The 22143-nt window shown below is 46.8% G+C and overlaps 1 protein-coding gene across 4 annotated transcripts in view; it reads left to right on the top strand.

Annotated features, from left to right (window-relative positions):
* Nucleotides 1-117: 117 nt before the first annotated feature.
* The window catches only part of LOC108545088 (maestro heat-like repeat-containing protein family member 7), a 46833-nt gene continuing 24807 nt past the window's right edge, over nt 118-22143 (top strand). For 3 of the 4 annotated variants that reach the window (XM_017896555.1, XM_017896553.1, XM_017896556.1), the window contains exons 1-11: nt 388-424; nt 1059-1256; nt 4151-4215; nt 4950-5029; nt 5434-5563; nt 6685-6771; nt 12309-12416; nt 12924-13059; nt 13883-13971; nt 16287-16436; nt 20574-20728. In XM_017896555.1, coding sequence (XP_017752044.1) covers nt 1169-1256; nt 4151-4215; nt 4950-5029; nt 5434-5563; nt 6685-6771; nt 12309-12416; nt 12924-13059; nt 13883-13971; nt 16287-16436; nt 20574-20728 — 1088 coding nt within the window. In that variant the 5' untranslated portion in view covers nt 388-424; nt 1059-1168. Of the gene's footprint in view, nt 212-387; nt 425-1058; nt 1257-4150; nt 4216-4949; nt 5030-5433; nt 5564-6684; nt 6772-12308; nt 12417-12923; nt 13060-13882; nt 13972-16286; nt 16437-20573; nt 20729-22143 lie in introns of those variants that run through there. The other variant, XM_017896554.1, reaches the window with a different exon arrangement.

The raw sequence follows: 22143 nt of genomic DNA on the forward strand, positions 1-22143 counted from the left end.
TGGTGGGGAGCGCCACCTTGGACACTTCCGTGCCTGCCCTGCAGGGGCCGCTCCAGGGCCCCGGAGCACAGCGCCCTCTGGAGAGGCTGTGCCCGGACCTGAGGCGCCGGCCTGAGGCGCCGGCGTGTCAGGTAAAGGGTTCCCCCTTCCCGCCTGTTCCCTCCACTGCCAAGGAAGGGGCGGGGCAGGGCCCCGGCCCTCGCTGCAGAAGGTGAGCCTCCAGCCCTGCCTGGATGCAGCCCTTGGGGCCGCGGGGATCTGTGGGCCTCAGGGGTCTGGGGCACTCCATTCTGGGGGAAGGTAGGGGAGGAGAGACGGCTCCAGGGTCTCTGGAGAAGTTGTCGGGTATCCTGATCTCAGACCTGAGCGCTTCGACTTATTATTTGTGGGGAATGGGGCGCTGGATTCTGTATTTTAGACGATGGTGAGTTAGGCCCAGGGAAAACTGAGGGTGAGCAAGTTCCCAGGGGATGGCCTGTCCGAGCGGCAGCTCCCAAAAACAGGACAGAGACCAGCTAAGAGAAGGGATACAAAAGAGACGCACACAGGGGCAGAGCAAGGCCCTTTAAGGCAGTGAGCGATGGGACGCGCCCGTTCGGGGACCCAAGTGCAGGGCCGTGAGAGAAGCAGGTTGCGCAGCAGTTTCTTCCCGGTCCAGGAGCAGGCTTCCCTGGGCCATGTCTGGGAGGGGCAGACATGTGGGGGCTCTTAGCTCCCCTACCATAGGGCCGAAGGAAAGTTATGAATTAGGGAGTGGGGACAGAAGCCTCTGGGAAGAGGGGACCTCGGGATTTTAGCAGCAAGACTCCTAGAGGCAATTTGGCCTGGAGGCACAGGGATGGCCACTGTGACCCAGGAGCTCACCTGTGAGTCTGAGATTCTGTATGCTGGAAGATCCAAGAATGGAAGACTCCTAGGCAAATCAAGAGGGACCAGGGCCCTTCAGAGGGTCCCGAATCTTCCCATGGGGAGGAAATGGGAAGCTGACCCTGGGACCCAGCACTGGCCCTACTCAGCCAATTCCTTTCGTGGTAAAAGGGCAGGTCTGCCTCCTGCAGCTTCCCCCTGGAGTGAGTGCAGACAGCTGCATCCCTAGGAAGGACTATCTCACGCCTGGCCTGCCCACTGTTCTCCTCGCAAGCTGCAGGCTGCTGCCCCAAGCGTACAGATGAATCCGAGTTCTAACAAGCGAAAATCAAAGAGAGTAACCTTTGAGCCATCGACATTACAAGTCTCTTGGAAGTCCCACTTACCGGGTGAGCAGTTAGTTGGTCCTGTATCTCAACTGCGGGTGCTCAGAAGTGGTGATGATTGCCCAAGCCCTCGCTTGAGGTGTACCTAATGGGCACACATCTGCCCACTTCTGGCTACCCCTGTCACAGCTCTAGTCTCTGCATGCCTGCCTCCCTGAGAAGCCTGGAGCTGGGCCAGGAACAAGACATTGCCTGAGAATTTGAGTGACACCTCCTGTAGCTGACAGCTGTTCAGGAGAGCCAGAGGGCTCTCTCTCTCTCTCTCTCTCTCTCTATCTATGTGTATATATATATTTTTTTTCTTTTGAGACATGGTCTCATTCTGTCACCCAGGCTAGAATGCAGTGGCACCATCATACCTCTCTGCAGCCTTGACCTCCTGGGCTCAAGCAGTCCTCCCACCTCAGCCTCCCAAGTAGCTGGGAGTACAGGTGCGTGCCACCATGTCCAGCGAATTCTTGGTTATTTGTAGAGATGTGGTCTCACTATGTTGCCCATGCTGTTCTTAAACTTCTGGGCTTAAGGGATTCTCCTACTTTGGCCTACCAAAGTGCTAGGATTACAGGCATGAGCCACTGCACCCAGGCAGAGAAATCTTTAGATAACATCTACATGCCAACAATTCCCAGATTGGTATCTGCAGTCCAGATCTGCAATTCTGGAATTCCAGGCTCTTATATCCAAGTGCCTATTGATATCTCCACTTTGATGCCTAGTAGACATCTCAAAATTAATATATTCCAAACTGAACTCTTAACTTTATTCCCAAAGGCAAATCTGTTCTGTTCTCCCACATCAATTAATGGGAACTCAATCTTTCTAGTGTATCAAGGTCAAAATTCTTGACTTCTGTCTCTCATACGCACGTCTAGCCATCAACTATTCCTATTGGTTCTACCTTCAACATGGATACAGAATCTGATCATTCATTTCTAACCACATCCCTTGGTGTGAACCACCATCTCACCTCTGGATTATTGTCACAACCTCCCAGTTGGTCTCTTGCTTCTGCCCACACCCCATGCCATTCTCCACCTCTACTCCTGATCTATTCTCAACTGAACAGCCAGAGTGCTGTTGTTAATCAAAGTCAGACCACTTTTATTCAAAACCTGCTCGGGGCTCCTGTCCCCAAAGCCAATTGTCTTTACAATAAGCTATGATTCCCTCATGATCTGCCTCATTAATTAGTACTTTACATTCACTTCCCACCACTCCTCCCTGCTCCTCCCACTCCAGGCACCCAGGCTTCCTTGCTGTTCCTCAAGCTTTCCAGGCATGATCCTGCCTCTGGGCCTTCACATTTGCTATTGCCTTGGCTTAGAATGCTCTCTCGCCAGATATATAAATGGCTTGACGTTCACGTCCTTCAAGCCCACTCAAATTCAATGAGATTTTCTTTGACTTCTGTGTATATACAAACCTATATGGGCAAATACAAAATAAAAATTCTTTTATAAGGGTAGTTCCTGTGAAGGAACTCCCTGGTGTGTAAGAAGCTCTATGACAGCAAAGATTATTGTCTCTTTTCTTCCCTGATGGGTCTAGGAGAGTCCTTTTACATAGCAGGCTCTCAATAAATGTATGCTGAAGAATGCACTTAGTGATTTTCTACTATATACTAGGAAGCATTCTAAATATTTTTTCACATATTAATTTATTTAAATCCACAACAATAATAGATACTACGATGATCATCCCCAGGTTAAGATGTCAGAACTGAAGCTTGGGGGAATTTAATTTGCTCAAGATCACTTCTTACATGTATTAAGACTCATTGTTCATTTAATCCTCAAATAATAACAGATAGTATCATCTTCCCTGTCATACAGATGGGGAAGGTAAAGTTGACAGAGTTTAATTTGCTGGAGATCACAGAGCTGATGAAGCAGAGGAACTGAGCTTTGAACTCATGCAGTTTGGTGCCAGGGCCATTGTGCGTAGCTCCCGTGCCTTGGGTTCAAGCCCTATTCCGAGCGGCTTTTCTTGCAGGGCAATGTGACAGGGCAGCAGCAACTTGAACTCAGGCCCATGGCCCATGTTGCTTTGGAGCCCAGTGGTGTCACCAGCTCCTTCTTCTTGCTTTACCTTCTTCCGACTCCACTTGGGGCAAACAGGCTCTATTCCTGGTCTCAACCCTCAGGCTCAGGGAGGCATGCCCTGAAGGCTGTGCCAGTACAGTTGGCAAAGAAGCCTCCCAGGCTGACTTGGGCTTTCAAGTCCATTCACAACCAAAACTTTCAAAGTCAGTGTAGGACAGCCCTAGAAATTTGTGGCCACTGGGAGTGACTTAAAGGTCTCCTCCCAATTGCTCTCCATCCCGGGCCATACCTGATACAGAAAATCTTCCTTCTTTTCTTTTCTTTTCTCCTTCCTTCCTTCCTTCCTTCCTTCCTTCCTTCCTTCCTTCCTCTCTCTCTCTCTCTTTCTTTCTTTCAATGGAGTCACCCAGACTGGAGTGCTGTAGTGTGATCTCGGCTCAGTGCAACCTCTGCCTCCTAGGTTCCAGCGATTCTCCTGCCTCAGCCTCCTGAGTAGCTGGGACTACAGGTGCATGCCACCACACCCGGCTAATTTTTTATTTTTAGTAGAGATGGGGTTTCACCATGTTGGCCGAGCTGGTCTCAAACTCCTGACCTCGGGTGATCCACCCACCTCAGCCTCCCAAAGTGCTGGGATTACAGGCATGAGCCACCGCACCCGGCTGAAAATCTCTTAACTAGTCCCACATGATGGCCTTTCCACTTTGGCTTCCATTGGCCTAGAGAAGCTGGTTCTGGGGACCCTGGTAGCTTCTGAACCTCCTTGGTGGACAGGAAGGGAGGGGGAGGATGACTCTGCCTTCCTGTTCCATCTGGTGGAATCAGCTAACCTCCCCCAACTACATCCCTTTTCAGGATTGCGCCAATCAGAAAGAGAAGCCTATGCGTTCATACTGGAATTTCTAGAAGAAGAACATATGGTAAGAAAGTTATCTGGACCTTTGTGTGAACTGAGGCAGAAAGTAGAAAAAATAAAAAGAGGGCTTATGCCTCCTTGGGTTTTGAGTACTAGCCCTGGCTTGGAAGCCACCAGATACTCAGCCCATTGTTGCCTCCTGACCAGGCAGATCTTTGGTGGCTAGGCCACCGGACAGGGTGTCTAGGGCTCAGATCTTGCAGTTCCCTTCCTGTAGGAAGGATCTTCATCAGAGATCCCTAGCCCCACTGTCCTCCAGAGCCCTACATAGGTGACCAGCCATTGGTGAGCAGCAGTCCTGGGGGCAGGGATATTGTACTGAGAAAATCAAGTGAGCAATCCATCCTTTGGCCTAGTTGATTGGAACCTGGGCTGGGTGTGAGGAGCAGGGGTCGGGTGCAGGTCTCAGGTGCTGCCTGTGGGCAGAGCTAAGGGCTGAAGCCCAGCTTATGGGCATCAGTCTGTGTATTGTGTCCTAGTCTGAGTTTGCCAAGCTGAAGTTCCTGAGGGCTGTGGAAACTTTGAGTAGTGCTGTGCGTGCCCAGGCAGATGGCAATATGGACAATTACTATCCCAAAGCCATCCTGGCCAAGAAAATTGAGGTGAGAAAGACCCAAGCTCTTCTGGGAGTTCATTATTCAGGGATGAGGATGACAAGTCCTGGACCTGAGGGCTGGCATCTCTCTCTGAGGGGGTTCTTGTTGTTGTTTTTGTTGTCTTTTTTCCTGGCCTTTCTAGATACTAATTCTTGAAGAATCCACTGAGATTTTGATGGGCAACATGCGTCAGCAAGCCATGTTCTGCATCGTGGCACTGAGGTGCCTTTCCTGCCCTTACCCCTCAGAGCGCCTGGTCTCTGGTGCTGAGAACATTTGGGTTGGGAGGGAGGGCAAGGTTTAGGGACTTAACTTTTGGCCTGTGGGTGGCAGAGCCCCAGTGGCTGCCACTTTATCTGCCTGCATCCTGGGGTGGAGGGGGTGTTCTCCAATTGTACTTTTGGGAGCCTATTAGGACATCCAGTGAGCGAAGCTTCCCCAGAAGCCTGGGCCCTCCTTTCCCGGAGGAGAGGCCATTAGAAAGTGTTTGGGGTCTCAGGTCCCCACTGTTTTCCTGCACCGCAGAGAGAGCAGCAGAGCAATTCTCCCAGAGGGTCCTAGAAACATAACCCAGCCTCTCCCAGGGATCCCCAAAGCCCCTTGTCATTCCCTGCCTCTCCCTGAAGTCAGGTGAATCCACCATTCCACTTGTCCCAGAAACTGGATCTGGTAAATGTGGGCGTCTCCAGCCTGTTCTCTCTGCCACCCATCATGCCCAGCCTGTACCGAAGAGACAATGCGAGTCTCTACCTCCAGGTAATCCCCACCTCTTCATGGAGCTCCACAGGGAGGGTTTGTCTTTGGAGTCACCTCCTGTCCTTTAACTCCCCTCCCTTCTCCTACTCTGATATCTCTGCAGAGCCCTTGGCCCTGTGGCCCTCGGGCTGCTAAGAAGCACTCTGGCTGTCATACCCTCACCTGCCTTTCCAGGGATCGCCCCATGCTCCCACCCTATCCATGTCCTTGCTTACTAAGGCTCACAGCAGCTTCAGTCATGGGAGGAGACGGTCTGATAATAAAACCCAGGGATACTATGGAGCAACTGACCAGTAGACTGTCAAATCTTCCCAGGGGCCTGCAGTTTTTTATTTTTTTTAATTTTTAAATTTTGAGACAGGGTCTCACTCTGTTGCCCAGGCTGGAGTATAGTGATGCAATCATAGCTCACTGCAGCCTCACCCTCTGGAGTTCAAGCTATCTTCCCACTTCAGCCTTTGTAGTTTTAAAAATTGATGTTTCCTGCCGGGTACAGTGGCTCACGCCTGTAATCCCAGCACTTTGGGAGGCCGAGGCAGGCGGATCATGAGGTCAGGAGATCGAGACCATCCTGGCTGACAAGATGAAACCCCATCTCTACTAAAAATACAAAAATTAGCCAGGCGTGGTGGCGGGCGCCTGTAGTCCCAACTACTCGGGAGGCTGAGGCAGGAGCATGGCATGAACCCAGGAGGCAGAGCTTGCAGTGAGCTGAGATCGTGCCACTGCACTCCAGCCTGGGCAACAGAGCGAGACTCTGTCTCAAAAATAAATAAAAAGATAAATAAAAATAGATGTTTCCTGAACCCAGTGGAATGAATCTAATGCGGAGAGTCCCACGGGGTCTGGCTCCTGAATGGCCCAATGCCTACATTTTACCACTGGCTCACAATTTGGGCTGGACCTGGTCTAGTCTTCATTGAGGGCAAGAAAGGTCAGCACCAAGGAAGATCAGAGTGTGGCTGGCCATGAGAGAGAGAATGCCGGGGGTGGCAGAGCCAGGCTGGCCCCACTTCCTTCCTCCAGAGGTAGGGGACAAGGAGATAGGGGAGTGCCCCCAGGGAGCCGAGCTGGCACTGTGGCAGTCTGTTCTGGACACTCCCTGTCTCTTCACTTGTCAGACAGTCCAGGCCTTAGATGACATGTTGCAGGCTCTTGTGATGGACGGGATGAACCCCGACATGCTCATACTACAACACTTCCTTGAGGTAAGTGGCTGTGGAAATCAAGGAAACTGAAAGTCCATATTAATTCTAGTATGTTTGGGAGGAAAGGAAAAGAATATCAGGATAGCCTGGGTGTCATTCTAGTCCAAAGACCATTGGTTCTCAAGCCTCAGCATGCATAAACATCACTTGAAGACAAATTTCTGTGTCTCCCACAAAATATCGTTTTGAGGATCACATTTTTGGAAACATAGCCAGCTAAGCTGAGGACCCATTTCTGCCCAGGACTTGGACATATTGAGGCTTCAATGGTAGTAACATTTACATCCCTGCCAGACTTTAATCTTCAAAGTATTTTCCCCTTTTGCAGTGTCTGCCGTTGCTCTGTGATAAAGAAGACCTCAGTGCTTAACCATCAGGCTACTTTTATATCCCTTAATGTAATCCCCACCAGAGACTCAATGTACTCCTTTAACTGTCTTTAGAGCTTTAGAGCATTTCAAATATTCTTAGTTATGACAAATTGTTCTCTCCTGAGGGTAGTTTGAGTTGGGGAAACAGCCAAGAGTCACTTGAAACTGACTTTCATGAACATGATGGTAATCAATTAGGGTAATATAATTTTGCATAAAACATTAGGTGTGACTACAAAGAAGGAGACAAGATTGCCCAGGCATCTTAAAAAAAGACCTTGACAAGCCTGGGCACGGTGCCTTATGCCTGTAATCCCAGCACTTTGGGAGGCCGAGGCAGGTGGATCACTTGAGGTCAGGAGTTTGTGATCAGCCTGGCCAACATGGTGAAACTCTGTCTCCACTAAAAATACAAAAAAATTAGCTGGTCATGGTGGCAGGCATCTGTAATCCCAGCTACTCGGGAGGCTGAGGCAGGAAAATCGCTTGAACCCGGGAGGCGGAAGTTGCAGTGAGCCAAGATCATGCCTTTGCACTCCAGCCTGGGCAACAAGAGTGAAACTCCGTCTCAAAAAAACACCCAAAAAACCTAAAAAAGACTTTGACAAGGACTTTAGCTAGAGGGAAATTTGTCCACATTTGGATGAGTGACATAGTTCTTTTGGAATGTACCATCTCTGGTATGTTTGTTGAGAAGGATTTTGTGCTTTTAGGCAACCTTGCTATAAATGTAAGAACAAATGTTCTGTTGTTCTTGGAGTCTGTGGGAAACAGAGATGCAAAACTTTGGTCCTGGTCAGCGCAGAGTCTTCAAGAGATCCATTACTGGGGTTCTCATTATCCAAAGATAAATGGTGCCCTGCAAAAGCACCACCTGAAACAGGTTCCAACATTTTGTATAAAATAGTGGAGAAATCAATTTACCTTGATACATAAAATTAAAAGTATAAAAATAAGTTATTTTTGTGTGTAATGAAATTTATTTTGCTACTTTGAGGTAATTCTCAGTCAAGTGTGTATATTTTAGACATATTTTCCTACAAAATGACATGATGGCATAATACAACATCATTTATTTCACATTTGACTTTGCAGAGCTGGATCAGAAAGGTTGAATTTGAGGGCTATATGGTTTTCTTAAGGGCCCTCCTTTTTCTTTTGTCTTCTTTTTTTCTGTTTTAAATTAAGGTATAATTTACATATAGTATAATTCAGCTTTTAGTGTGTAGATCTGTGGGTTTTGACAAATGCATGCAGTCCTGTTAACTACAGCCACTATTAAGCTATAGAGCAGTTCTATCACCCCCCAATTCCCCCATGACTCTATGGTCAACCCCTTCCCCATTCCCCATCCCTGGCAATGGCTGATTTGTTTCCTGTCCCTATAGTTTTGCCTTTTCTAAAATGTCGTCTAGGTGCAGTGGTTCATGCCTGTAGTCCCAGCACTTCGGGAGGGCAAGGTAGGGGGATCACCTAAGCCGAGGAGTTTGAGACCAGCCTAGGCAACATATGAGATCCCATCTCTACTAGAAATTAAAAAAATATTATCTGGGCATGTGGTGTGTGCCTGTTGTCTCAGCTACTTGGGAGGCTGAGGTGAGGGGATCGCCTGAAGCCCTAGAGGTTGAGGCTGCAGTGAGCTGTGATTGTAATACCACACTCCAGCCTGGGCAACAAAACTAGACCCTGTCTCGAAAATAAATAAATAATTAATTAAATAAGATAATTAAAATGTTATCTAAGGCCAAGTACTCCAGCCTGGGGAACAAAGAGAGACCCTGTCTCAAAAATAAATAAAATAATTAACATGTTACCTAAGGCTGAGTATAGTGGCTCATGCCTGTAATTCCAGCACTTTGGGAGGATCACTTGAGCCCAGGAGATCAAGACCAGCCTGGGCAACAGTGAGACCCCCATCTCTACAAATAATAAAAAAATTATCCGGGCATAGTGGTATGTACCTGTGGTCCCAGCTACTTGGGAGGCTAAGGTGGGAGGATCACCTGAGCCCAGGAGGTCAAGGCTGCAGTGAGCTGTGACAGTGCCACTGCACTCCAGCCGGGGTAATAGAGGGAGACCTTGTCTCAAAAAAAAAAAAAAAAAAAGACATCTAAGTAGCATTATCCAGTAGACAGCCTCTGGAGTCTGTCTTCTTTCATTTAGCATAATGCATTTGAGATTTATTCATGTTGTTATGTGTATCAGTACTTTATTTCTTTTTATTTTTTAATTGAGTAGATGGATCACAGTTTGTGCATTAATTTTCCAGTTGAGGAACTTTGGGGATGTTTCTGGTTTGGGATGATCACAAATAAAGCTGCTATAAATCTTTGTGTGCAGGCTTTTGTATGAACATAGGTTTTAATTTCACTTGGGTAAATCTCTTGGAGTGGGATTGCTGTGTTGTATGGCATGTGGATGTTTGACTTTATAAGATACTTCCCAGCTGAGCACAGTGGCTCCCGCCTGTAATCCCAGCACTTTGGGAGGCAGAGGAGGGTGGATCACCTGAGGTCGGGAGTTTGAGACCAGCCTGACCAACATGGAGAAACCCCATCTCTCTAAAAATACAAAATTAGCCAGTCGTGGTGGCAAATGCCTGTAATCCCAGTTATTTGGGAGGCTGAGGCAGGAGAATCGCTGGAACCTAGGAGGTGGAGGTTGCTGTGAGCCGAGATCACACTATTGCACTCCCAGCCTGGGCAATGAGAGTGAAACTCCATCTCAAAAAAAAAAAAAAAAAAAGGAGAGGGGAATACTTCCAAAGTGTTTTCCCAAGAGGCCATTTTCTATTCCCACTAGCAATGTGTAAGAGTCCCAGTTGCTCTGCATCCCTGCCAGCATGTGGTATTGTTAGTGTTTCCTTTTAGTCATTCTTATAGATGTGTAGTGGCATCTCTTTGTGGTTTTAACTTGCATTTCCTAGTGACTAATGTTGGGCACCTTTTCATAGACTTGTTTGCCATCTACATATCTGCTTTGATGAAGCATCTGTTTAAATCTTTTGCCCATTTTTTTATTGGGTTGTTTTCTTATTTGGGGGTTTGAAGTTTCTTTATTTCATTTTATTTTATTTTATTTTATTTTATTTTATTTTATTCGAGATAGCATCTCACTCTATTGCCCAGGCTGGAGAGCATTGACACCATCACTACTCGCTGCAGCCTCGAACCTCCCCGAGAGACCTTCCCACTTCAGACTCCTGAGTAGCTAGGACCATAGGTGTGCGCCACCATGCTCCACTAATTTTTGAATGTTATGGGCAGGCACAGTGGCTCACACCTGCAGTCCCAGCACTTTGAGAGGCTGAGGTGGGCAGATCACTTGAGGTCAGAAGTTCGAGACCAGCCTGGACAATGTGGCAGAACCCCATCTCTACTAAAAATACAAAAATTAGTGGTGGCATATGCCTGTAATCCCAGCTACTGAGGTGACTGAGGCAGGAGAATCTCTTGAACCTGGGGGGAGAAGGTTGCAGTAAGCCAAGATCATGCCACTGTACTCCAGCCTGGGCGACAGAGTGAGACTCTGTCTCAAAAAAAAAAAAAAAAAAAAAAAAAAAAAAAGACACTGTATAAAGTCAGGCCACAAAATGGGAGAAAATGTCTGCAAATCACATATCTGACAAAAGATTTATATCCAGAATATACAAAGAGCTCTCAAGGCTGGGCGTGGTGGCTCACACACTTGTAATCCCAGCACTTTGGGAGGCCAAGGCAGGAGGATTGCTTGCACCCAGGAGCTCGAGACCAGTATGGGCAACATAGGGAGACTGTAGCTCTACATAATTTTTTTTTTTTTGAGACAGAGTCTCACTCTGTCACCCAGGCTGGAGTGCAGTGGCACGATCTCAGCTCACTAAACCTCTGCCTCCCCGGTTCAAGCAATTCTCCTGCCTCAGCCTCCCAAATAACAGGGATTACAGGTGTGTGCCATTATGCCCGGCTAATTTTTGTATTTTTAGCAGAGACAGAATTTCACCATATTGGCCAGGCATTCATTGAATGCCCACATCGTGTTGAACTCCTGCCCTCAGGTGACCCACTCACCTCAGCCACCCGAAGTGCTGGGATTATAGGCGTGAGCCACTACGACCATCCCTGGCCACTCTTAACAGTATCTTTTGAAGAGCAGGTAGTTTTTCAATTTTGATGAAGTCCAAATTATTATTATTTTGTATGGTTATATTTTGTTTATATTATTTAGGAATTTTTGCCTTCCTTAAGTATTTTCTCATTTTCTTCTAGAATCTTACCATTCTAGATTTTAAGTCTGTGGTCAATTCTGAATTAACTTTTGTATTGGACGGTCAGGTGTACGTTGTAGTTCATTTTTCTTTTTTTGGCACATGGCTGTCCATGATGGGGTTCAGTGCTCTGGGAGAAAGGTTACCCTGAAGGACACCTGTCCAGCAGCTGTGATACAGGACACACTTTCCCAAAAGTTTGCAGCAAGCAGGACACAGGCCTCTTTTCTCTGGTCTGATCTCAACCTAGTGTAATAATAATAACACTTACAGGGTTGCTGGGAGGATAGAGTGGGTTATTCTATTCAGAATACTTACCTGTGTCACCATTATTATTAACCTCCAGAAATTAATGGCTCTGAATCTCATCCTTCAGAGACCACTTTACCCCTTCCGCTGGCCTAGCAGGTAGGGGTTTGCATGGATATGCTGCCAAGAAAGCCCCATCTCCCCACCTTATCCCATTCCTGCTTACCCACTGTTTTGTAATTCTACATCTAAGGCACAGTGCTGTCTTTAAACATTCATCTCAGAAGAGACCCAGAAGGTAGCAGGTGAAACTCCGGAGACTTTTTTTTTTTTTTTTTTTTTTTTTTAGACAGAGTCTTGCTCTGTCACCCAGGCTGGAGTGCAAAGGTGTGATCTTAGCTCATTGCAACCTCCGCGTCCCGGGTTCAAGCCATTCTGCTGCCTCAGTCTCCTGAGTAGCTGGGACCACAGGCATGCACCACCACACCCAGCTAATTTTTTGTGTAGCCCGGGTGACTCTTAAACACACCTTTGCTTTGCCAAGTTCATGGGGGCCTGCCACAACTCCCTCCTTTTTGTCTTTTTAGCAGTCAGGGATGTGGAATCAAGAGAATGAAGGGAGCAGCACTCCCACAAAAGGTGTTCACAAGGTCTCTTTACTCTTTTTCCAGATCATCTTACCTTGGTCATTACTGTCAGACAAAGTGCACGAACAGATGCGGGCCTTGGGCACTATTTCCCGGCTGCTGAGGTTTATTTGCAATTTCCCGGAACTGTCAGTGAGTGCTTGGAGTTGGGGAAAAGCTGACTCAGCAGGCCCTGCTTCTCTGCACATGGGGTACCTGAGAGCCTATGGCTCTGCAGGGGGTTACTGGGAGATGGGTGGTCAGAGTGTCCCTCTTTTTTTGCATTAGTGACTTTTCTGTTCCTACGGGGTAAGAGGTTTGACTTGTTTCCTTGGTCTGCCCTTGGCCAAGTGAGTTCCAACTGGCTGGACACATCTCAGCCTTGCTGGGGGACCTTGGCCTAAACAGCTGAGTTGGGTCCACAACTTCCCACTGGCTAACATGTTTTGGGGATCTGGCTGCCCCATTTCCCTGGGTGCTGCTTTGAAAGGTTTTTCTTGGCCAGGGAAAGAGTGTGGAGCTGGTGTGGTGAGGGGATACATGCAGGCAAATGATTCAGTGGTGTGGAGGGGTGGGGAGGTTGGAGAGGGATGGTGGCCACAGTATGGGGAAGCTCCTTTTCAGGTGATGGGGAGTTAACCAGTTTCCTCTTTGTGGCAGCACATGGAGGAATTCTCAATGAGTGGGAAACTGATGAGCATCTTCGGCCTCTTCTGCATGGGCTGCAACCACGAGATCAGCATAGAGGCATCGGAGGCATTGCATTACCTGTTCAAAATCCTTGTGCTTCAGAGAAGTAAGCAACATGAGCCTGGGTAGCCACTGGGCTGCAGCCATGGGGGCCCACGAATAACAGGAGCACATAAGCACTGCTCATTGAATGCCCACTTTGTGTCAGGCGCACGATGAAGGGCAGCTCCTTCTCACGAGGGCAGAGTAGATATGCTATGATGCCTCAAGATGAGGGATCCTCGTTACAAGTAGATCTGGAAATTTTATCTGGATGAGCTCCAACCCCATTGCTGATGCAATGCCCTCTTGTAAGAGATTCTAAGAGATTCTCAGGGAAAAGGGGAGCTAGGCTTGCAGCCACCTATGGAATCAACTTGGATACTCAATATTTCCCAGTGGTCTCAGCCTTACTGCTAGGCCTAAGACTGGGAAAATGAACATCTTTTCTTAGGGGACAAATTTGGGAGTCCCAGATTGAGCCCCTCTTTGCTCGAGGAAAACAAAAAAATACAAACAGTCATATACACTTACAGAGGTGCCAGGAGGATTTGCAAATATCCCTAAAAGGAGCTTCAGAAACGCTTACTTCTCATGGTTCAACAGGGCATACTTCTTACGAGGGCATTTGCTCAGCACCCACGGGTAGAACAGTCCACATTCTGGCACAGCGCAGGAAGAGCTGCAAGGACCAGACTGAGTCCCCAGCCGCATTCTCCCTCCACCCATTGGCCTGGTGCTGGGGAACTCTTCCCACTCTGTTGAGCAAATGTTATTTCACCCATTTCACTCTGTTGATCTTCTCTGAGGTTTGGAGGGGAAATAAAGAAGGGTGTGTTCCTATTTCCCTGTTAAGGCCCTGCCCCTTAATTGTTGTTTTTGGACTGAAGGTGTGAAACAGAAGACAGAGACTATCCTGAAGGATTTGCAGAAGCATTTCCGTGGAGCGTGGCTTGCCAGCCTGCAGGATCTAACACTGGTAACCACCACTCTCCACAGTGCATGAAATGTCCAAATGGGGAGCCATGACAGGGAATAAGGAGGGCTGGGGTGGGGAGATTGTAGAGGGCCTGGGTGGGGCCACAGAGGAGTAATCTTTCACCCAGAGGAGTGTCTCCAAAGCTCAAGGGGAGTGTCTCCAAAGCTCAAGGTCACATGGATAGCAGGCTGGAGGGGTAAGACCCATTCCCTAGCTGCACTTGAGTTGACTGAGGCTTGAAGTCACTGAGAGAGTTTTTTTTTTTTTTTTTTAAGTAGAGTCTTCTTCTGTTGCCCAGACTGGAGTGGCGCGATCTTAGCTTACTGCAACTCTGACTCCTGGGTTCAAGTGATTCTCTAGCCTCAGCCTCCCATGTAGCTGGGATTACAGGCTCATGCCACCACACCCAGCTAATTTTTGTATTTTTTAGTAGAGATGGGGTTTCACCATGTTGGCCAGGCTGGTCTTGAACTCCTGACTTCAGGTGATCCACCCGCCTTGGCCTCCCAAAGTGCTAGGATTACAGGCGTGAGCCACTGCGCCTGGCCAAGATAGTTCTTTAAAAGAAGTATAGTCAACCCTATTCTCCTCCTACAGATTGTGCCCTTGTACCTTATTTGTAGCCTAGCCCTAATTATTTTTATTCAGTAAAGATGTAGTGGTTGTCTTAGCCAGGCGCTGTGGCTCACGCCTGTAATCCCAGCACTTTAGGAGACTGAGGCAGGTGGATCATGAGGTCAGGAGATCGAGACCATCCTGGCTAACACGGTGAAACCCCGTCTCCACTAAAAATACAAAAAAAATTAGCTGGACGTGGTGGCGGGCACCTGTAGTCCCAGCTACTTGGGAGACTGAGGCAGGAGAATGGTGTGAACCCGGGAGGCAGAGCTTGCAGTGAGCCGAGATCACACCACTGCACTCCAGCCTGGGCGACAGAGCGAGACTCCATCTCAAAAAAAAAAAAAAGATGTATTGGTTGTCTTAGATATGGAGTCTTCAGGCTCAATCAACTCAAATCACTCCAGTCAGAAATCCAAGAGTCATCCCTTGCTCTTTCCTCTCCCTCACTCTCCACATCCAATTCAACACCAGGTTTGTTCATTCTCCCTTCTGGATAGCTCTTGAATTTGTCCACCCTGCTCCAGCCCCACTGTGGGGCCCCCAGAATCTCTTACCTGGGTCACTCCAGCAGCCCCTTACTGATCATCCTGTTTCCAACTGTGCTTCTTGTCACATCATTTTCTATGCTACAGTCAGAGAACTGCATTTCTAAAATGCAATTGCTGAGATGTATTATTCCCCTTCAGACTTTGCACTGACTCTCCACTGTCCTCGTTCTAAAGTCCAAACTTGTTCACTTGACCCACAAGACCCTTCATGATCTGGTGGCTGCTGTAACCGTCCTGCCTCATCTTGTCTCTGTCTCCCTTTTCCACCTGGCCCAGGTCTCCCTTGCAGGACACAGTAGTTAGGCTGAACTTCCTTCCACTCCAGGCCTTTGCATATTCTGTTCCCTCTGCCTGGAACTCTGTCCTTCTTTTTCCTTGGGTCTGAATCATGGCGGTAGGGGAAACAAACACATCCTTCTTCACGTGGCAGTAGGAAGGAGAAGTGCTGAGCAAAGGAGAAAAAGCCCCTTATAAAACCATCAGATCTTGTGAGATCTCACTCACTATCACGAGAACAGCATGAGGGTAACCACCCTGACACATGGGGATTATGGGAACTATAGTTCAAGATGAGATTTGGGTGGGAATATAACCAAACTGTATCACTTACATTGCACTATAACTGCCTGTTTACTTGCCCTGACTTGATGGTAAATTCCTTGAGGGTAAAGGCATTGTATGTCTTAGTTGCAGTTTTCCTGAGCTCCCAGCAATAGGACCAGGCACAGAGCTGAGCCTCAATATTGTTTGAGTGAATGAGCTTCACGTGGATATGCAGATGCAGGCTCAGAGATATGAGACATGTCTGCTGTACATAATAGCAATCCTACTTGTTTTGGAATGCTGCAAGCTCACTAAACATCAGAACTCATTTCCAATGGACTCATTTGCTTGCATTCCAAATAGAAGTAGAAATGCCTTTTGCATTGTCCTCTGTGTCAAGCTGTCTGGACCATTGCTCCTTCCTGGAGATTTCAGAGCTGGTGGCACTCTGAAGCTTGTTTCACACCATAGAATAGCCAGATGCTGGCCAGGGACTGCCTCCACTGGCCCCTGGTTGATTGGTCTCTTTGGAGGCCAGAGGCTTTGGGGCAGACCCAAGTTGGGATGCTGGCATCGTGGAGACAGCTGTTCTTCTTTCTTCAGTTCTTCAAGAAATACCTGACCCCTGAGGAGAGAGCAGATATGATCATGGTGAGCATGGAGGCCATGACCAACACCAGCAGGCATGACATCTCTGCAGCTTCCAAGATGTTAAAGATGATCCTGAAGTACACGATTCCAGAGATCGGGAAGGTAGCAGCTCTGGGGGACCTAATGGTTCAAGGTCAATTTAAGGATTCTTTCTTTCTGTTCTGTTTTGGGTCTTGTTGTATCTCCTACCAGTTTGAGTTTAAAGAATCACACGCTTCAACCCATGGGAGAAAAGGCTAAATGAGGAATAGTTTGTGATTGTGGAAAAGACTCTTCTTTGGGAAGTGTTGACCATCTGGCCTCTATCTCCAACAGGATGGAAAGAAGAATTGAGTCAAAACTATAGCAGACTACTAGGGGCTGCTAGGACCAAGAGAGACCTCAGTCTTTCTTCCTGCTTCCAGACAGTATTTGATATGTTAGATCTATAGGTGCCTTCTTCTTTCTTCAGGAGGGATAATTCAGGGGCGTGTGTGTGTATATAAATATAAATATATATATATATACACACACACATCCACAAACTTATGACACACTAACATAAATAGAGATGAAATACAGAGACTCCTTTATGAGAGCTGGGACTGGTTCTCAGTAAAATTAAGACAGCATAGGGCTGGGCGCAGTGGCTTACAGCTGTAATCCTAGCACTTTGGGAGGCTGAGGTGGGAGGATCACTTGAGCCTAGGAGTTTGAAACCAGCCTGGGCAACATAGCAAGACCCCATCTCTTAAAAACATTCATAAAAAAATTAAGACAGCACAGTTTAGCGGTCCTTTTTATGATAGTATTTTAAAAGATCTTATGGACTGATGGAGGCCCTCTTATTTTAATGGCCTAACCCACTTCTCTAACTCACTTATGACCTCTCCACAATAGGTTCTATGAGCAGTTCTGGGATCTTACACTTTCCACTTCTCTGGCCTGGATTGCCTTTTGATTGAATGCCTCAGAGCAGACCGCTGATAAGTTGAAGGGGACCCCAAAGATCAACTACTCTAACTCCCCACTTGATGCTTGTAATCTCTTTTGAAGGTTTTAAATCTATTTTGTATGGAATGCTTCACAAATTTACATGTCATCCTTGTGCAAGGGCCATGCTAATCTTCTCTGTATTATTCCAATTTTAGTATCTGTGAAGCAAGCACAATGCTTGTAATCTCTTTGAGAGCACCCCAGACCACTGGACAGCCAGATGGTGCTGAAAGCAATCTTGAGGCGCTCACTACCTTAAACCATAGCTCATTTGTATTTGTAAACTTCTTTCTTTTTAAAAAATTTTAATTTACGAAAAGGATATATATTTATGGCATACAACATGATATTTTGAAATATGTATGCATTGTGGAATGGCTAAACCAAGCTAATTAACATATCAATTAACTCACATACTTTTTTTTTGTAGTGAGAACATTGAAAATCTACTATCTTAGCAAATTTCAAGTATAGAATAGTTATCATGTTGTACAATAGATCTGAACTCATTTCTCCTGTTTAAATGAAATTTTGTATCCTTTGACCAATATCTCCCCAGTCCTCCTCACCCCCAGCCCTTGGTAACCACTGTTCTACTCTCTGCTTCCATGAGTTTGACTTTTTTAGATTCCATATCTAAGTGAGATCACCCAATATTTGTTTTGCTATACCTGGCTTGTTTTGTTTTTCATAATGTCCTCCAGGTTCATGTATTTTGTTACAAATGACAGGGCTTCCTTCATTTTTAAGGGTGAATAGCATTCCATTGTGTATATGCCACATTTTCTTTATCCATTTATCTGTCGTTGGAAGCTTAGGTTCTTTCCCTATGATGACTATTACAAAAGATTCTGCAGTGAACAGGGGAGTGCAGTTATCTCTTCCAGACACTGGTTTCATTTTCTTTGACTGTATACCCACAAGTGGTATTGGTAGTTTTACTTTTTTAGTTTTTTGAGTAACCTCCATCATGTTGGAATTTTCCATAATGGTTGTGCTCTTTATAAATGAGAAGGCCAGGTGCAGTGACTCACACCTGTAATCCCAGCACTTTGGGAGGCCCAGGAAGGAGGACCGCTTGAGTTTAGGAGTTCAAGACCAGCCTGGGCAATATAGTGAGACTTCATTTCTACTAAAAATCAAAAGCATTAGTTGTGCATGGTGGTGCCCACTTGAGTCCCACTAGGGAGGTTGCGTTGAGAGGATCACTTGAACCCAGCGGATGGAGGCTGCAGGGAGCTATAATTGTGTGACTGCACCCCAGCTGGGACAACAGAGGTAGACCTTGTCTCAAAAGAAAAACAAAATGAGAAAAGGCTCAAAGAGGCTATGAGCCTTAATTACTGAAGTTTCATCACCAGTTATTAGGTGACAGACACTGTTCCAACCAATTCAGATGCATTAACTCAGAACTGTTGACGTGGGTAAAATCGTCCTCATATTTTGTGTGAGGAAATAGAGCGCAGAGAGGATGAAAAGCTTTCCCAAGGTCACACAGTTGGTAAGTGAGGAGGTGAAATTCACATCCAGGGAGTGTGACTTTAGAGTTCATGCGGACCACCACCTGCTGCCTCCACCCTGCATAGCCAGTAAACAGCAAGGACTGACTCTTCCCTCCCTCCCTTATAGTCTTGAGGCCACGTGGAGGCAGCAATCCTATGCCCTCTGCCTTCCTGTCTCTAAGTTACTCATCCTCAGATTCTTCCTTCATTCTTCATGACATGGTTTCCAGACATGGTTCTGGTCTCCCCTGGCTGCTCTCTATTTTGTCCCTCTTAAAATATCGGGGTTGTTCCGTGGTGGGCAGGTGTGTATAAAGCTACCCTTAAAATCCAAGGAAGCTGAGAGGTCAAAGAAAGAGGTTGATGAATCCAGTTTCTGAGAAAGAAACATTTAATACTGACTTAAAAACAAGCCATACTGGGTGCAGTGGCTTACGCCTGTAATTCCAGCACTTTGGAGGGGCTGAGGTGAGTGGATCACCTGAGGCCAGGAACTCAAGACCAACCTGGCCAACATGGTGAAACCCTGTCTTTACTAAAAATACCAAAAAAAAAAAAAAAAAAAAAAAAAATTATCAAAAGGGGGGGATGGGCAGCTGTAATCCCGCCTACTCTGGAGGCAGAGGCAGGAGAATCACTTGAACCAGGGAGGCGGAGATTTCTGTGAGCCCAGATCACATCACTGTACTCCAGCCTCGGAGGCAGAAGGAGACTGACTCAAAAAAAAAAAAAAAAAAAGAAAGAGAGAGGGCGTGGTTACTCACACCTGTTATCCCAGCACTTTGGGAGGCTGAGGGAGGTGGATCAGCTGAGGTCAGGAGTTTGAGACCAGCCTGACCAACATGACAAAACCCCATCTCTACTAAAGATACAAAAATTAGCTGGGCATGGTGGCATGTGCCTGTAGTCCCAGCTACTTGGGAGGCTGAGGCAGGAGAATTGATTGAACCTGAGGGATGGAGGTTACAGTGAGCTGAGATTGCATCACTGCACTCCAGCCTGGGCAACCAAGCGAGACTCCATCTAGAGCAAAACAAAACAAAACATAATGGAAGCCAAGTCCCAGGAGGCTGTGAGAGGAGCTGGTCGACCACCCAGCCATCACCCACCGTGTCCCAGGTCTTCTATACAATAGGAGTCGGACATGGTGGGTGTGCCTCTAGTCCCAGCTACTGGGAGGCTGAGGTGGGAGAAGCACTGGAGCCCAGGACTTCAAGGCTGCAGTGAGCTATGGCTTATGCCTGTGACCCTAGCATTTTGGGAGGCTGAGGCAGGTGGACTGCCTGAGCCCAGGAATTTGAGACCAGCCTGGGCAACATGGTAAAACCCTGTCTCTAATAAAAATACAAAAAATCAGCTGGGAGTGGTGGTGTGCACTTGTAATCTCAGCTACTCGGGAGGCTGAGGCATGATAAAACCTGCGAGGTAGAGCTTGCAGTGAGCTGAGATCTCGCCACTGCACTCCCCCTGCATGGGCAACAGAGCAAGACTCTGTCTCAAAAAAAAAAAAAAAAAAAAGTCAATATGGTGGATTAGCATCCAACATGGGGTTGCTTCAGGCCCCATAGGGTCCAAGACAGTCCACAGTCCTGAGGGTGTGGCCTGACTAGAGCAGAGTGTGGTGGGACGGTAACTTTTTTGGTCTGAACATGCTGTGTATGCATTATGTGCAGCCCTACAGGTGAAGTGGGTGCCTAGTTATGTGGATGCTGGTGAGCTGGTGTCGAGTATCTGGAAGTAACCTCCTTTTCCCTCATTTCAGGTGCCAGAAATCATCCAGTACATTTACTACCACATGAACAGCATTACAGAAACCACAGCCCAAAAGACCATTAAGAAGATCCTGTATTTGCTGTCCCAGTACTACACTGATGAAGTTATCCTGACACTATTGAAAATAGAAGATCAGTCACAAAAGTAGGTGACTTTCAATCCCATAAGTACATGCCCCCCAGTAGTCTATTTCCTTCTTCTTAAAACATATTCAGGACGGGCACAGTGGCTCACTTCTGTAATCCCAGCACTTTGGGAGGCCCAGGTGGGCGGATCACCTGGGAGTCAGGGGTTCGAGACTAGCCTGGCCAACATGGTGAAATCCCCGTCTCTACTAAAAATACAAAAAATTAGCTGGGCGTGGTGGTGGGTGCCTGTAATCCCAGCTGTTTAGGAGGCTGAGTCAGGAGAATCCGCTTGAACTTGCGAGGAAGAGGTTGCAGTGAGCCGAGATCACGCCATTGCACTCCAGCCTGGGCAACAAGAGGGAAACTCTGTCTCAAAAAAAAAAAAAAAAAAAGTCGCAGCTGGGCACAGTGGCTCACGCCTGTAATTTCGGCACTTTGGGAGGCTGAGGCGGGTGGATCATCTAGGGTCAGGAGTTTGAGACCATCCTGGCCAACATGGTGAAACCACGTCTCTACTAAAATACAAAAATTAGCCGGGCATGGTGGCGGGGGCCTGTAATCCCAGTTACTCAGGAGGCTAAGGCAGGAGAATCACTTGAACCTGGGAGGTTGCAATGAGCCAAGATCATGCCACTGTACTCCAGCCTGGGAGATAGAGTGAGACACTGTCTCAAAAAAAAAAAAAAAAGGTTTATATATCTGTTCTAACAAGCGTGTGGTAGCCTCTCATTGCGGTTTTAATTTGCATTTCCCTAATTCAATTGCAACTAATGATGATGGGCATTGTTTCATGTCTTTCTTTGCCATTCATATATCTTCTTTAACCAAGTATCCAAGTCTTTTATCCATTTCAGTTGGGTTGTTTTCTTATTGGTGAGTTTTGAGAGTTCTTTATATATTCTGTATACAAGTCTTTTATCAGATACACGATTTTCATGTATGTCTCCCATTTTGTGGATTGTCTTTTCATTCTCTTAAGAGTTCAAAAGTTTTTAATTTGATGAAATCCAGTGTTTTGTTTCTTATGGATCATATTTAGGGTCATAGGTATTTCTTTCCATGTTTTCTTCCAGAAGTTTTAACTTTTGTGTTTTATATTTATGTTTATATTTCACTTTTACTTAACTCTTTAGAAAGCGTGATGAATGGGACTAGGTTCAGTTTGTTGCATATAGAAGTCTAATTTTTCCAGCACCATTTGTTGCAGAGATTATCATTTCTCCACTGAAGTGTCTTTGCACCTTTATCAAAAATCAATTGATGGCTGGGCGTGGTGGCTCACACCTGTAATCCCAGCACTTTTGGAGGCCAAGGTGGGAGGATCACTTGAGGTCAGGAGTTTGAGACCAGTCTGGCCAACATGGCGAAACCCCATCTCTACTAAAAATACAAAAATTAGCTGGGGATGGTTGTTTGCACCTGTTATCCCAG

This window comes from Rhinopithecus bieti, unplaced genomic scaffold, assembly GCF_001698545.2.
Source record: "Rhinopithecus bieti isolate Rb0 unplaced genomic scaffold, ASM169854v2 scaffold_24392, whole genome shotgun sequence".
Lineage (NCBI taxonomy): Eukaryota > Metazoa > Chordata > Mammalia > Primates > Cercopithecidae > Rhinopithecus > Rhinopithecus bieti.